General features: G+C 45.9%; 1 protein-coding gene across 1 annotated transcript in view; it reads right to left on the bottom strand.

The window, feature by feature from the left end:
* dnai3 (dynein axonemal intermediate chain 3) overlaps positions 1–16931 on the bottom strand; it is a 117066-nt gene that overhangs the window by 5125 nt on the left and 95010 nt on the right. Inside the window, exons 16-20 of the mRNA XM_060829623.1 lie at positions 15154–15281; positions 13159–13222; positions 8103–8233; positions 4017–4221; positions 858–949 (exon numbers count right to left, since the gene is read on the bottom strand). Coding sequence (XP_060685606.1) covers positions 858–949; positions 4017–4221; positions 8103–8233; positions 13159–13222; positions 15154–15281 — 620 coding nt within the window. The remainder of the gene's footprint in view (positions 1–857; positions 950–4016; positions 4222–8102; positions 8234–13158; positions 13223–15153; positions 15282–16931) is intronic.

Here is a 16931-nt window from a genome sequence, read left to right as displayed (position 1 = left end):
GTCTGGGTACACGTGACTCCAGACCCACAGCAATGTGGTTGATTCTTAACTGCCCTCAATTCAAGGGCAATTAGGGATAGGCAGCACTATTACGGTTTCATTATCATGTTGCTGCTGTGAGACCTTGCTGTGCACATAATGGCTGACACATTTCCTGTTTTGAAAGAATGAGTATCTCTCAGGAAGCATTATCTTCATAATGCATTAAGGTAAAGTCATTCGAGTCCCATGGCATTGCTCTCTCATTAGAGAGACAGATGAGTGGTGGGGCTTTAACCTGAAGCTCACCACACCTCAGGCGAGGGAAGAGGTTGAGATAGTTGGACCTTTATGGTACTCAATGAAAATAATTCTGGAAAATGGTTTGGAATAGAATGGGATTGTGAAAAGGTTCCATATAAATATAATAAGAGCAAGGTACTGTGAATGCTGGAATTCTAAGACAGATAGAGAGAACAGTGGAGAACCTCGGTGAGTCAGGCAGTATCTGTGGACAGAGACACAGAATTAACGTTTCCAATCCAGATGATGCTCCATAAATATAAATCCTCCTTTGCAGGACTAGAACTTGGCTACTGGTGACAGTAACTACATTTCACAGATCAGTTTTCAGTGGAGCAGGGTGAACTCCAAATGTGTTTTTTATTGTGAGGGTATTGGGTTGCGACCAGTGTGGGTAACTGCATCAGACTGCATAATGCCAGACCTTAACACAGCCCCACTCCACTGAGACAATGCAGGTTCACATGAGCAATGGGGAGTGCTTCAGGGGATAGATCAATTACTTGCAAAAACTTGTATTTGTTTTCAATCAAAATATAGCAATGCGATAATAGTAATAAGATCTGTTCACTGACCTCTTGCGTTAGTGGATGTCGTAAAGCCCAGGGCACCTCCAGAATGTGCAATGTACCAAAGTCATCAGATACGGCCAGTAAATGTTGCCTCACTAATGAAAAACACAGATTAGGTCGGACAGGGGGAACGTGCAAATATTCCAACTGTTGACTATACACAATGATAACCTCAATGTAATTTTAAGTATCGAGATTGCATTTCACTGGTTTGTAGGTTAAAGCACTGAGCTCTGTGTCATTTTAAGTTTTGGCACATGCTGGGAGCAGGTCTAGCTAACCTTGAGCAGCAGTGATCCAATTACAGGGCCAATGTGTTCCAAGATCACAATGCCTTAGGGATACAGGCTCCAAGCCAATCATTCAGTCGACCGGCTGAATATTACTTTTTTTTTTGGTTTCTGAGTTGCGTTGAGCTTTTTGGAGGGTTTCTTGTGAGTTCTCAGTGAGTTTTCTCACTGTAACTTACTGAGCTTCCCTCATTAACTACCTACCGTGTTCCCTGCAGCATCTCTCAACTCCAATTTCAGTACCACGCCCTGTTCCTGGAAAAACTCACCACTCTCTCTCCTGTCTGTGCCATCTTCAAAAGGCCATTATGCCAATAGATGGGCACTGGCATTCCAAAATGACTCTCCTCAGTCAAGACCATCTCCAGGTGAAGGGACAGATGGCACCGTGATTCTCCGGGTTGAGGGGGTGGTGCAGAGGAGGAGTATCATGCCAACAGCCCTGGCCACTTGAGTCGAGGTCAGTGCCATCTCCATAGTGAGGAGGAATGGCCAGGCACACTGTGAGAAGGTCAATGACCATCTCCACTCCACTGGGCTGAGTGCTCTCCCACCATTTCACACCCACTCTACCTGAGTGCTCTCTCACACCAGCTCACACCCACTCTATCTGTGTGCGCTCTCTCTCACCATCTCACACCCACTCTATCTGAGTGCTCTCTCTCTCTCTCTCTCACCAGCTCACACCCACTCTGAGTGCGCTCTGTCTCTCTCTCTCTCACACCATCTCACACCCATTCTATCTGTGTGCGCTCTCTCTCACCATCTCACACCCACTCTACCTGAGTGTGCTCTCTCTCTCTCCCTCTCTCACCATCTCACACCCACTCTACCTGAGTGTGCTCTCTCTCTCCCTGTCTCACCATCGCACACCCACTCTATCTGAGTGTGCTCTCTCTCCCTCTCTCACCATCTCACACCCACTCTATCTGAGTGCGCTCTCTCTCACCATCTCACACCCACTCTATCTGAGTGTGCTCTCTCTCTCCCTCTCTCACCATCTCACACCCACTCTACCTGAGTGTGCTCTCTCTCTCCCTCTCTCACCATCTCACATCCACTCTACCTGAGTGTGCTCTCTCTCTCCCTCTCTCACCATCGCACACCCACTCTATCTGAGTGTGCTCTCTCTCTCCCTCTCTCACCATCTCACACCCACTCTATCTGAGTGCGCTCTCTCTCACCATCTCACACCCACTCTATCTGAGTGTGCTCTCTCTCTCTCTCTCTCACCCTCTCACACTCACTCTATCTGAGTGCGCTCTCTCTCTCACCATCTCACATCCATTCCATCTGTGTGCGCTCTCTCTCACCATCTCACACCCACTCTAACTGAGTGTGCTCTCTCTCTCCCTCTCTCACCATCTCACACCCACTCTATCAGAGTGCGCTCTCTCTCACCATCTCACACCCACTCTATCTGAGTGTGCTCTCTCTCTCCCTCTCTCACCATCTCACACCCACTCTATCTGAGTGCGCTCTCTCTCACCATCTCACACCCACTCTATCTGAGTGCGCTCTCTCTCTCTCTCTGACCATCTCACACCCATTCTATCTGAGTACGCTCTCTCTCACCATCTTACACCCACTCTGAGTGCGCTCTCTCTTTCTCTTTCTCACCATCTCACATCCACTCTATCTGAGTGCGCTCTCTCTCACCATCTCACACCCACTCTATTGAGTGCTCTCTTTCTCTCTCACCAGCTCACACCCACTCTATCTGAGTGCTCTCTCTCTCTCACCAGCTCACACCCACCCTATCTGAGTGTTCTCTCTCTCTCTCACCAGCTCACACCCACTCTATCTGAGTGCTCACAAGCACTTTGTTTCTGATACTGCATGCAGATCTCACCAGGGCTCTGCCACTTTCACTATTACCTGCAACATTTTCCCTCACTCACTGTCACCCATCCCACCACCCCCACCTTCCCACATCACATATTCTCCATGCTGCCCACTGCCCCCAGCCCCGGGAGATGTTGCATTGCGAGCTGTGAAACCCACTGTATTCCCTCAATGAGACAGAAAGGGCCTGTTTGGTTGGCAGGAGGCAGGGGGTTGCGGAATGTGATGCCTGGTCCAGGCCAGTTACCCACCCTCCAAGAGCTCTGAGGTCTGAGAGGAAGCATTGGCAAGGCCACCTCCTGCAACCCCCTACCGGTCGAGATACTGTCCCCTTGGTGCCAATGTCATACTTAAGTGAGGCTGGAAACACCTCACCATGACAGCTCCGCACTTGGCAGAGGGAGAAACAGTGCAGGAGGCTGAGGGAGAGCAGGCACCTGCTCAGCTTCAGGCAGTGGAGGACCCTGTGATGTCTGCAGAATTTCTGTCCATGCACACCGGGAGAACCAGGAGCAGCAGACGGGGATGTGGGGCACCATCGCCTTCGTTGACTAGAAGCTGTAGCAGTCTGACCACCCGCTGCTTCCCCAGATAGCCAGGACCCATCCACAGAGACTGACCTCCAACAACCACAACCACCTTCCTGTGCGTGAGGTATGATTCTAACCAGCGGAGAGTTTGCCCCCAATACCCATTGATTCCAGTTTTGCCTGGGCCCCTTGATGCCACACTCAGTCGAATGTGGCCTTGATGTCGAGGGCTGTCACTCTCACCTCACCTCTGGAGTTCAGCTCTTTTGTCTATGTTGAATGAAGGCTGTAATGAGGTCAGGAGCTGAGTGACCCTGATGGAACCTAAACTGAGTGTCACTGAGCAGGTTATTGCTGAGTAAGTGCTGTTTGATAAGCTCTGTTGATGACACCTTCCATCACCTTCTAATATAAACTGTTTTTGTTCATACAACATCCAGACACAAGCTTTGAACACATTGCATTGGTTAGCTGCTTTCTGATGAAACAATACGTACGTGAGATAATCCAGGGCTTGATGCAACTTATTGCAACTGAAGAAATATTCTGTGTCTGTGAGGGCTCATGGGTTTTTTCAAGTAAATCCCAAATATCAATGTTGCCGTCCTCCTTCCCGATGATGACCACGCCTGGTCGGGTGAGTGACCAGTGACCGGTTGTGCAGCGTTTTGTCGCACACGCTGAGTGTAGGAGGGGTCCCAGCTGAGGAGGAACAGGGAAGCAAACCAGATCACTTTTACAACCACCACAAGCACAAACATACAGCACAGACTCTGGACCCCATACACAGTAACCCAGCCTTTTCAAATCTCCTATTCATAAAGTGCAGGTTCACCTGCTTCTTAACCCCCAGCTGTGCATCTGTTACCTTTGGGTAAAAGATTTCAATAGTGCCCTGGTTTGGAATCCCATCCCCCAGCCTCCATTCACTTGAACGCATCTAACATACTGTTACCCGGACCCTCACCCAGTGCTATCCAGAGAATCACAGAATTGTTACCATGCATATGGAGGCCATTCAGCCTATTATGCATTCACTAGCTCCCTGTATATTTTAACTCAATGCCAACGCCCCCCGGACCTTTCCCCTTTGACCCTGCACGTTTCTATTGAAATAACCAGCCAATGCTCTCCAGAATGTCACAACTGAACCTGGCTGTTTCCAGGCAGTGCATTCCAGATCTGAACTACTCGCTGTGAAAAAGACCTTTCTAACTTTACATTTGCTTCTTTTGCAAGAACACTTAAAATCTGCCCTCTCTGGTTCTTGATCCTTCCACAAGCAGAAACAGCTTCTCCCTATCTACACTATACTGCCCACTCATGGTTTTTGAAAAGCCCCATCAGATCTCCTCTTTAGGCTCCACCTCTCTCAGGAGAACAGTCCCAACCTCCCCAATTCAGCACCACAACAGAGGCCTCTCAGCTGTACAGCCCTTCGTGTAAACTTCTGCATGCTCCCCAGTACATCCACATCTTTCCTCTAATGCGGGGTCACTCTCTGACCTTGCTCTGGGGGTAGGGGTCACTCTCTGACCTTGGTCTGGGGGGGAGGGGTCACTTTCTGACCTTGCTAGTGGGGGGGGGGTCACTTTCTGATCTTGCTCTGGGGGTTCACACCCTGACCTTGCTCTGGGGGGGAGGGGTCACTTTCTGATCTTGCTCTGGGGGTTCACATCCTGACCTTGCTCTGGGGGGGGGGTCACTTTCTGACCTTGCTAGTGGGGGGGGGGTCACTTTCTGATCTTGCTCTGGGGGTTCACACCCTGACCTTGCTCTGGGGGGGAGGGGTCACTTTCTGATCTTGCTCTGGGGGTTCACATCCTGACCTTGCTCTGGGGGGGGGGTCACTCTCTGACCTTGCTCTGTGGGGAGGGATCACTCTCCACCAGTGGACCATGGTAATGACATCGACTCACACATGAATTTGAAAAGTGTGCTTCCTTGTTCTGGCCATAAAGCCCCCACCTCCTACCCCATTCCCACACCCCACAAGCCCACCAGATGCTGAGTGATGCCACTGAATGGAGAATATCGCATCTTCCCAATGTTTGCATGGAGTTATTTTGTTAACACTCTTTGCCACATTGTCGACTTTGCAGCTGTGTCTAAACATCATCGCATGCTACATGATTTGAGATTAATTAGTGACTAAACTCCAGACTGATCAAGTTCCACATTGGCAGAGAATGGAAACTTCTATCTGAGGGTTTTGTTTGGTTCAGATTCAAACCCCGGTGACAAAGGGATGGTTTTGTAAGTCCGTGGGTCACCTCAAGCACTGAAATTCAATACAATTCCAATTGTGTCTCTGTGAAGTGGTGACTCACTCTGGTAACTCTGGCAAGCTTTACTCTGGCTAGGAACCTTCTCAATGGAAAATGGTGACAGGGAGTCACAAGGCAAATATTGAAACCTCACCTAAACCAAAAGGATACCGAATTCCTCCCAGCATGCCACACCTTGGAGAGAGCCATCTTTAATGTCATTTAAACACAATCTCAGTTTAAGAATATAGGAACAGGCCACATTTAGAGTGTTGTGAGCAATTTTGGGCCCCATATCTCAGGAAAGATACACTGGCCCTGGAGTGAGTCCAGAGGAGGTTCATAAGAATAGTCCCAGCTATGAAAGGTTTAACATATTAGAAACATTTGAGGATCCTGGGTTTATATCAGTGGAGTAAAAAGTGAGGTCTGCAGATGCTGGAGATCAGAGCTGAAAATGTGTTGCTGGTTAAAGCACAGCAGGTTAGGCAGCAGAGTTTAGCAGGATGAGGGGAGAGCTGATTGAAATTTACTGAACAGCTTGGACAGAGTGGATGTTGGGAATATGTTCCCATTGGCAGGAGAGACTAGGACCCGAGGGTACAGCCTTAGAATAAAGGGAAGACCCTATAGAACAGAGGTAAGGAGAAACTTCTTCAGACAGAGAGTGGAGAATCTATGGAATTTATTGCCATAGAAGGCTGTGGAGGCCAGGTCATTGAGTATATTTAAGACTGAGATAGATAGGTTCTCAATTGCCAAGGGGATCAAGGGTTACATGGAGAAAGTGGGAGAATGGGGTTGAAAAATTTGTGATCCAGTGGCAGAGCAGACTGAGGCTGAATGGCCTTATTTCTGCTCCTATGTCTTATGTTTTTATGGAATAATAACTATCAAGGCTGCTCTGTTTCATAATACATTGGTAGATCAAATCATAGCTGACAGCACAGGAACAGGCCAGTCACTCCACCATCCATGTCCAATTTTCATATGAGCAATTTAACCTCCCCGTCTTCCGTCACCTTTTCCCTGCCACTCTCTAAGACCATAAGGCCATAAGGAGGGAATGTACAGCAGTCAGCAAATTTGCAGGATTACATTGAAACAGCAGCACAATGGCACCTAGTCATGATGCTCACAGGCATCATGATATCCCAGATATGATGGGCTGAATGGCCTTAATTTTAACCATAACAATTCTGTGATTCTGTAACACTCTGTCCAGATCTCATGATTTTGAACACCTTGATCAAGCCTCCTCTTTGCCTTCTAGTCTCTAAGCATCATAACCTCAAATTTTCTAACCTACCCACAGAACCAAGTGTTGTTTAGATGTTACAAGTGTGTGTGCGTGCGTGTGTGTGTATACGTATGCGCGCGTGTGTATATATGTATGTGTGTGTGTGTGAGTGTGTGTGTGTATATGTATGCACGTGTGCGTGTGTGCATATACGTATGCGTGTGTGTGTGTGTATACGTATGCGTGTGTATACATATGTATGTGTGTGTGTATACGTATGCGCGCGTGTGCACACGTATGCGCGTGCGTGTGCGCGCGTGTGTGTGCATACATATCCGTGTGTGTGTATACGTATGCATGTGTGTATACGTATGCGCGCACGTGTGTGTGCGTGTGTGTGTGCACACGTATGTGTGTGTGTGTATGACATGTATGTGCATGTGTGTGTACACATACGTGCGTGTGTGCATGTGCATTGGGGTATATCTATGGGTCTGCGGGAAGTGGTTTATATAAAGGAGGGTGGTGTGTACATGGTGTTGTTTATGTGCATCACCGGCTAGAATACCATTTATTGCCCATCCCTCATTGTTTTTGAGAAGAAGGTGGTGATGAGCTGTCTTCCTGGAATGCTTCTGATTATGAGGAAACCCTGAGGGAGGGAATTTCAGGATTTTGACCCAGCAACACTGAAGGAGCGGTGATATACTTCCAAGTCAGAATGATGAGTGCTTGAAGGTGGGTGGTGTTCCCATGTACTTGTTGCCCTTGTCCTTCTAGAGATGTCTCGTTATGGGAGAAGTTATGGGTTTGAGAGATGCTGTCAGAGTGATGTGTGAGTGTGGAGGCGTGAGCGGACATGGAGGATGGATACTGGGCTGTCAGTGAACAAAGGTACACTTTGACCCTGCTCATGCATTAAGATCATTGATAAAAAAGGTGGCTGTGGGACTGTGTCTTGCAGAGTTACATGGGTGGAGGTTATCACAGAAAGTTGATAAAAGTTGGGTGCATTCTTAACACTGGAAGCCAATTTTCAACTCATGGGCAAAGAAACTGAAATGGGAATTACTCACTGTGACATCTTCTCTCCAAATCGCAAAGGTCCAACCTCCTACAGTCAAAATAATATCTCGGAAGAATGGTGACCTTTGCACTGTGTTTACAGGACCATCATGCACTGGATAGCAATGAGTTGGTCTTGGGGCTGTAATATTGACACATATCACATGCTAAATACAAGTATGTTATAACAAATTCAGATTTTCACCAAAGAAAAAACACATTGAGTGCAGTATGGGTGTTTTAGCTCCAAAATTTGGCAAGTCCAGTATTTCTCAATACAGTGTGGATGCTGGAAATCTGAAATAATGCTGGAGAAACTCAGCAGCTCTGGCAGCATCTGTGTGTATGTGAGAGAGAAACAGAGTTAACATTCTGAGTCTTGAATGAAGCTTTTTCAGTATTACTGTAAATCTTCACAATCAAATTCATTCCATCTTAAAGTAAAAAGTTAACTTCTAATGATTAGGTACATGTGGCTGAAAGGAGTTTGGATGTAATTGTGATTAAACAACATGCATATTTGCATATTTTTGTCTTTACTTTTTCATGGCAGGGGCAACATTTGCTGCTGAATTCTATTGCTCCTGGAATGAAGTGGCTTGCAAAACGTTTTCAGAGGGCAGTTAAGAGTCATCCATTTATCTGCAGGGAAGGAGTCACATATAGGGCATACCAGGAAAGGATGGCGGTTTCCTTCCCCAAAAGGAATTAGTGAACTAGATGGGTTTTTACATTAATTGAAGACTGGTCACCATCAAAGAGACTAGGTCTATAGCCCAGATTTTGTTAAAGGCATTTAAATACCAACAGCTACTGTGGTGAGATTTGAACCCTTGCCCCAGAGCGTTAACTAGGGTTTCTTGATGATGAGCCCAAGGACAGAGACTAATGTTATGTCAAGACCATAAATACTGAATTAGGCCATTCGACCCATCGAGTCTGCTCCACTAATTCAATTATGGCTGATATATTTCTCAACCCCATTCTCCTGCCTTCTCCCTGTAACCCTGATCCCTTTACCAATCTTTCTTAATGACTTGGTCCTCACAGTCTTCTGTGGTGAGGCGTTCCACAGCTTGCCCACCCTCTGGGTTGAAGAAATTCCACCTCATCTCAGTTCTAAAGGATATCCCCTTCACTCTGAGGCTGTGCCCTCGGGTCCTAGTCTCTCTTGCTCATGGAAACATCTTCTCCAAGTCCACTCTACCCAGGCCTCTCAGTATTCTGTAAGTGTCGATAAAGTTTAAATAGCATTGAAACAGCACACATGCTGATGAAGTAAGTTAGTATGAGTTCCATGAAAATAAATGAAGTGAGATTACCTAACCAGCTGTAAGCTAGGAACTAAATAAATAAGTGGTTGCCTTTGTTGCAAAGCATAGGTTAACCTATTAAATCCACCAAATGCTAGGGTTTCCCATCCATTGTTGGAGAGTTCTATCTGTACAATCAAGCTATTGTGCATAGACCTTCAAATAATTATATAGCTCAGCATGTCTGCAAGCATGTGAAAGTGGATGAAATAATGATGCACCCACCATCTGGAACTCCGTCCATGCCAGCACTGTGGGTGTTCCTGCAGTTCAAGAAGGCAGCTCACCACAACCTTCTCCAAGTAATACATGCTGGCTTGGTCAGAGAAACCACACATCACATTAGAACATAGAACAGTACAGCATAGGAATGGGCCCTTCGGTCCATAATGTTGTATTAAACATGACGCCAAATGACACTAATCCCTTGGTCCATATCCTTCCATTCTTTGCATATTCATGTGCTTATCTGAAAGTCCCTTTAAACCCCATATTATATCTGTCTCCACCACCACTACCCCTGGTAGTGTGTTCCACATCCTCCTACTCTCTGTGTAAAAAACCTGCTCCTCACATCACCTTTGAACTTTCTCCCTCTCATCTTAAATGCATGTCCCCTAGTTTTAGACAATTCAACTCTGGGAAAAACATTCTGACCATCAGACCGATCTACACATCTCATAATTTTATAAACTTCCATCAAGTCTCCCCTCAGCCCCTGCCGCTCTCGAGAAAGCAACCCGAGTTTCTCGAGCCTCTCCTTATAGCACATACGCTCTAATCCAGGCAGCATCCTGGTAAACCTCCTCTGCACTCTCTCCAAAGCCTCCATATTCTTCCTGTAATGTGGCGACCAGAATTGAACACAATACTCTCAGTGTGGCCTAACCAAAGCTGCAGCATGACATCCTGACTCTTGTACTGAATTCCCTGACCAATAAAGGCAAGCATGCCATATGTCTTATTTACCAACCTGTCTACTTACGTGGCCACTTTCAGGAAACTATGGACTTGAACCCCAAAATCCCTCCTGCTGTTCAAAGTCCTGCCATTAACTGTATGCTTTTCCTTAACATTTGACCTCTCAAAGTGCAGCACCTCACACCTACCCAGATTAAACTTCATTCTCCATCCATATATGCGACTGATTTATGTCCCGCTGTATCGTTTGACAACCTTCTACAATATCCACAACTCCACCGATCTTTGTATCATCTGTAAACTTACTAACCCAAGGGTTCAGAAAAGATTTCCAAGTATCTTGCCAGGGTTGGAGGATTTAAGCTATAGGGAAAGGCTGCACAGGCTGGGGCTGTTTTCCCTGGAGCATTGGAGGCTGAGGGGTATGGATAGGGTAAATAGGCAAGGTCTTTTCCCTGGCGGTCCAACCTGTCCATGCCGACCAGATATCCCAACCCAATCTAGTCCCACTTGCCAGCACCCGGCCCATATCCCTCCAAATCCTTCCTATTCATATACCCATCCAAATGTCTCTTAAATGTTGCAATTGTACCAGCCTCCACCACTTCCTCTGACAGCTCATTCCATACACGTACCACCCTCTGTGTGAAAAAGTTGCCCCTTAGGTCTCTTTTATATCTTTCCCCTCTCACTCTAAACTTATGCCCTCTAGTTCTGGACTCCCCGACCCTAGGGAAAAGACTTTGCCTATTTATCCTATCCATGCCCCTCATAATTTTGTAAACCTCTATAAGGTTACCCCTCAGCCTCCGACGCTCCAGGGAAAGCATCCCCAGCCTGTTCAGCCTCCCCCTGTAGCTCAGATCCTCTAACCCTGGCAACATCCTTGTAAATCTTTTCTGAACCCTTTCAAGTTTCACAACATCTTTCTGATAGGAAGGAGCCCAGAATTGCATGCAATATTCCAACAGTGGCCTAACCAATGTCCTGTACAGCCGCAACATGACCTCCCAACTCCTGTACTCAATACTCTGACCAATAAAGGAAAGCATACCAAACGCCTTCTTCACTATCCTATCTATCTGTGACTTCATTTTCAAGGAGCTATGAACCTGCACTCCAAGATCGCTTTGTTCAGCAACACTTCCTAGGACCTTACCATTAAGTGCATAAGTCCTGCTAAGATTTGCTTTCCTAAAATGCAGCACCTCGCATTTATCTGAATTAAACTCCATTTGCCAATTCTCAGCCTGTTGGCCCATCTGATCAAGATCCTGTTGTAATCTGAGGTAACCCTCCTCAATGTCCACTACACCTCCGATTTTGGTGTCATCTGCAAACTTACTAACTGTATCTCTTATGCTCACATCCAAATCATTTATGTAAATGACAAAAAGTAGAGGGCCCAGCATCGATCCTTGTGGCACTCCACTGGTCACAGGCCTCCAGTCTGAAAAACAACCCTCCACCACCGTCTTCTACCTTTGAGCCAGTTCTGTATCCAAATGGCTAGTTCTCCCTGTACTCCATGAGATCTAACCTTGCTAATCAGTCTCCCATGGGGAACCTTGTCGAACACCTTACTGAAGTCCATATAGATCACATCTACTGCTCTGCCCTCATCAATCTTCTTTGTTACTTCATCAAAAAACTCAATCAAGTTTGTGAGACATGATTTCCCACGCACAAAGCCATGTTGACTTTCCCTAATCAGTCCTTGCCTTTCCAAATACATGTACATCCTGTCCCTCAGGATTCCCTCCAACAATTTGCCCACCACTGAGGTCAGGCTCACCAGTCTATAGTTCCCTGGCTTGTCCTTGCCACCCTTCTTAAACAGTGGCACCACGTTTGCCAACCTCCAGTCTTCTGGCACCTCACCTGTGACTATCGATGATACAAATATCTCAGCAAGAGGCCCAGCAATCACTTCTCTAGCTTCCCACAGAGTTCTCGGGTACACCTGATTAGGTCCTGGGGATTTATCCACCTTTAACCATAAACCAGCTGAATTTACTTGTTTGCCTAAGGCTTTCCTTCAATGTGCGTCAGAAATTGGCTGATGTATGATTTCTCTCTGGGACATAAGTCTCTCTGATACTAAAGTGTCCATGTGAAATTAAATAATGCCCCCAGGCTGCAGGTGGTAAAAGCATAAATTCAGAGAAAATGTTCAGTCTCTGCATTGAGCTTAAACCACCTCTCTAACTCATTTGAGATTTTTCTTCACAGATGCTGCCAGACCTGCTGAGCTTTTCCAGTAATTTCTGATTTTGTTTCTGATTTATATAGCATCCACAGTTCTTTCAGTTTTCTCTAACCCACTTCCTTCCTTTCAGACAGTCCTTAATACCAGCTGCTTTGCTGCTGGTGGTTCCTTGATTTAATATCTCTAATTACTATAATTTGTTTTATAATGCTCCTGCATTTCACTATGCTAATGGCACTATATAAATGTAAGTTCTCACTGTCTAGGACTTTTCTTGCCATGCTTGATGTCACTATGAGACTGACTGGTGTGGACCCCACTCTCCAAATCAGCCTGGAGTTCACACTAAGAAATATATTGATGACTATCTGAACCTTTTTAAACCTTGTCCCTCTTTCCTGTATCAATCCAGAATAAAAGTCAGGCCAAACTGTGCCATTAACTTTTTCCTTTTTCTTTGCAGACACTGATGGACCCACAGAATCCCACTTCACATCCCAGGAGTGTTCAGTTTTAGTTCAGATGTTTATTTCCATATTTACCTCATGCCTTTCATTGTTTTGTAAATCTTTCAATCTGAACCATCTCATTTGACACCAATATTTTGGAACATTACACACTTACTGGTCATTTTTCCAGTATCATAGTCTCTTTCCACTTGCCAGTCGATAGAAGTAACCTCTCCATCCTAGACAGAAAGATCCAACACGAATCATTAATATTTCCACACAACCAGTGGTCGACCTTACATATTCTGTGACCATCACCCTTGCGCTGGCTGGCTTCTGTTCTACCAATACTTTGATTTTATAGGCTTTGGCTGATAAATAACGAGTAATATTCATGCCACACAAGTGCCAGATAATGCCCATCTCTAACAGGAGAGAGAATCTTATTATCGCCCCTTGACATTCAATGGTATTACCATCCTAGAGTTACCATTGACCAAAACTCAACTGGACCAGCCACTTAAATAATGTGGCTACAAGAACAGGTCAAAGGTTAGATCATAATATGTATGGCCAGACATAGGCCATTCAGTTCATTGACTCAACTCCCCATTCAATGTGATCATGACTGACTGTGAATTCTGAAATGATTAACTTACCAACTGACTCCCAAACCCTGTCCACTATCTACAGCGGCACAAGTCAGGAGTGGGATGGAATCCTCCCCACTTGCCTGGATGGATGCAGCTCCATCAATACTCACGATGCTTGGCACCATTCAGGACAAAGTAAGCCACTTGATTAGTGCCACCTTCGATATTCACTCCCTTCATCTCCGATACACATGTAGTGGTATGTACCAACTACAAAACTCACAGCAGCAACACACAAGGTTCCTTCTAGAACATCTTCCAAAGCTGAGCCCTGGACCATCTCGAAGGACAAGGGCAGCAGAAGGATGGAAACACTACCTTCCGCAAGTTCACTCCATGCCATAGGTCATCCCGACTTGATGTTACATTGCTGTTCCTTCATACCCTTTTTGACGGCATTATGGTGTAACTACACCACAAGGGCTGCAATGGTCTAATCAAAAAGCTATTTCACACTTTATCCAGGGCCATTAGAAATGAGCAATACATATTGGCCTTGCCAGTGTGGTCAACATCCAATCAATGAATGAGAAAAAAGTATATTTTTTAAAATGAACAGAAATGGGAGCTATCCCATTTTTTCAGTCTAAGTGTGGGGCAGAGCTTTGGTGAATTTCTTGGCCTCTGCCACTAGCAATTCAGGTTGCCAGGGGCTCCTAGCCAATAAAAGGTGGGCAGCTTCTGGATCTGAAAGATTATTGGTTGAGGTTTACACTTTGGGGATCCAGTGTCAAGGAAGTAAGTTTTTTTTTGTGGGACATGCAGAGAGGGGTTCAGAGGGACCTGAGGCAAGGGTGAGACAGTGGCTTTCACAGGCCTGCCCAGCATGAGTTACTCCAGTTGGGCCCCAGAGTCACCTCCCCAACCTGACAATCAAGTCATCCTACTTTCCCAGTCGGGAAACTAGTAACCTTTCGTGCGTGTTGTGGACAGGTCATCAGAAAAGTGATGAATTGAAAATGGCTATTCATTGACCAGTTGACACCTTAGTGCAGGTTAGGTGGATTGGCTATGGGAAATGCAGGGTTATGGGGGTAGTGCAGGGGTCTGGGTCTGGGTGGGACACTTTTCATAGGGTTGGTGTGGACACGATGTGCTGACTGGCCTCCTTCCACAATGTAAGGATTCTATAATTTTATGATTAACTGGTGGTGATTTGAGAAAGTCCCCATTTGAAGGTGCCTATGGCACAGTGATAGTGTCCCTATCTCTGAGTGAGGAGACCCAGGCCCAAATCCTACCTATTCCATTAGTTGTGGAATAACATATCTGAACATCTTATGTAGAAAATAGAAAAGGAATGCCCCCTGTGGCAGTTCTTACTCAGCACCTTCTCACCTCAATTAGTGAATTAATGAGATTCACCAGAGCCCGCCCACTCACTCATTTCCCTTCATCATTGCGTTTCCTGTCACCGCCAGGGAGGATAACATTCTGCCCAGTTTTATGAAAGGATAAACAGGGCTGTTGCTTCTCCCTATCACATAAATGTTAGGACTCTTGTAAGCCTGACTTACCTCAGTACCAATGAACACGAAGGTGTTGATATCATCCACAAATGTCAGATCCCTGCTCGAGGGAACATCCATGGCAGTATATTTGGAAGTCTCTCCTTTGGTCTTTGTCAGATTGGCTTGGGCCTTGTCTGTAGAAAGAGGAAAGTATATCATTGTAAAGTTCACTGAACTTAATTTTAATATTAAACTGAGGTTCAGAAAAATATTCAATTATCAGGAATTAGATTACTTACAGTGTGGAAACAGGCCCTTCGGCCCAACAAGTCCACACTGACCTGCAACCCACCCATTCCCCTACATTTACCCCTTTACCTAACACTACGGGCAATTTAGCATGGCCAATTCACCTGACCTGCACATCTTTGGACTGTGGGAGGAAACTGGAGCACCCGGAGGAAACCCACACAGACACGGGGAGAATGTGCAAACTCCACACAGTCAGTCGCCTGAGTCTGGAATTGAACCCAGGTCTCTGGCGCTGTGAGGCAGCAGTGCTAACCACTGTGCCACCGTGCCACCCACAGTGGCTAGAAGGTCTTGAAATGCCCCTTGATGAAAATGCTCCATGTGATCAGACAAAGAGAACATTTCCATTCATTTGGGGAGTACAAATCGAAGAAGACCATGAATTAGTCTGATAGGAAGGTCAGGAGAAACATCTTCACCCAGATGGTGGGGAGAAAAGGGAACTCACTCCCACAGGGACTGGTTGAGGTGAATAACGTCAATGTATTGAGGGGAGACTGGATAATCCCAATGGGGAGAAAGGATTAGAAAGATATGGTGATGGATTGAGGTGAAGAGAGAAAGGGAAGAGGCATGTGTGGAGATCAGACATCAGATCAGATAGGCTGAATGACCTGTTTCCATGGTGTAGATTCTATATACGTCATAACTCATTGTTATTAGTATAGTAATGAAACAAAATAAGAAGCCTTGAATTGTTAAGACCATACACCATAAGATTTAGGAACAGAAGTAAGCCATTTGGTACACTGAGTCTGCTCCACCATTCGATCATGGCTGATGTGTCTCTCAAACCCATTCACTTATCTTCTCCCTGTAACCCTTGAACCTGTTACTAATCAACAACCTATCTGTAACTGTCTTAAGTATACTCAATGACTCAGCCTCCACAGCCCTTTTTGGCGATGAGTTCCTCAGAGAGTTCACCCTCTGGCTGAAGAAATTCCTCCTCCTCCTCTCAGTTCTAAAGAGTCACTTCTTCACTCTGAGGCTGTGCCTTCGGACCGTAGTCTCTCCCACTGTTGGAAACATCTTCTCCATGTCCTCTCAGTCGCCTCTCAGTCTTCTAAACTCCATCAAATACAGACCCAGAGTCCTCAACTGCTCCTCATGTGAAAAACCCTTCATCCCTGGGATCATTCTTGTAAACCTTCTCTGGACCCGCTCTAACACCAGCACATCTTTCCTTAGATACAGGGCCCAAAAGCTACTCACAATATTATTAAATGCAGTCTGACCAGAGCTTTACACAGCCTCAGCAGTACATCCCTGCTCTTGTATTCTAGCCCTCTTGAAATGAATGCTAACATTGCTTTTGCCTTCCTAACTGCCAATTGAACCTACATGTTAACCTGACGAAAATCCTGAACTAAGACTCCCAAGTCCCTTTGACGTCCTAAAGAAGGGCTTATGCCCGAAACGTTGAATCTCCTGCTCCTTGGATGCTGCCTGACCTGCTGCGCTTTTCCAGCAACACATTTTCAGCTCTGATCTCCAGCATCTGCAGACCTCACTTTCTCCCCTTTGCCATC

Source organism: Hemiscyllium ocellatum, chromosome 9, assembly GCF_020745735.1.
Source record: "Hemiscyllium ocellatum isolate sHemOce1 chromosome 9, sHemOce1.pat.X.cur, whole genome shotgun sequence".
Taxonomy (NCBI): domain Eukaryota; kingdom Metazoa; phylum Chordata; class Chondrichthyes; order Orectolobiformes; family Hemiscylliidae; genus Hemiscyllium; species Hemiscyllium ocellatum.
This window is presented reverse-complemented; position numbering and strand designations above follow the sequence as displayed.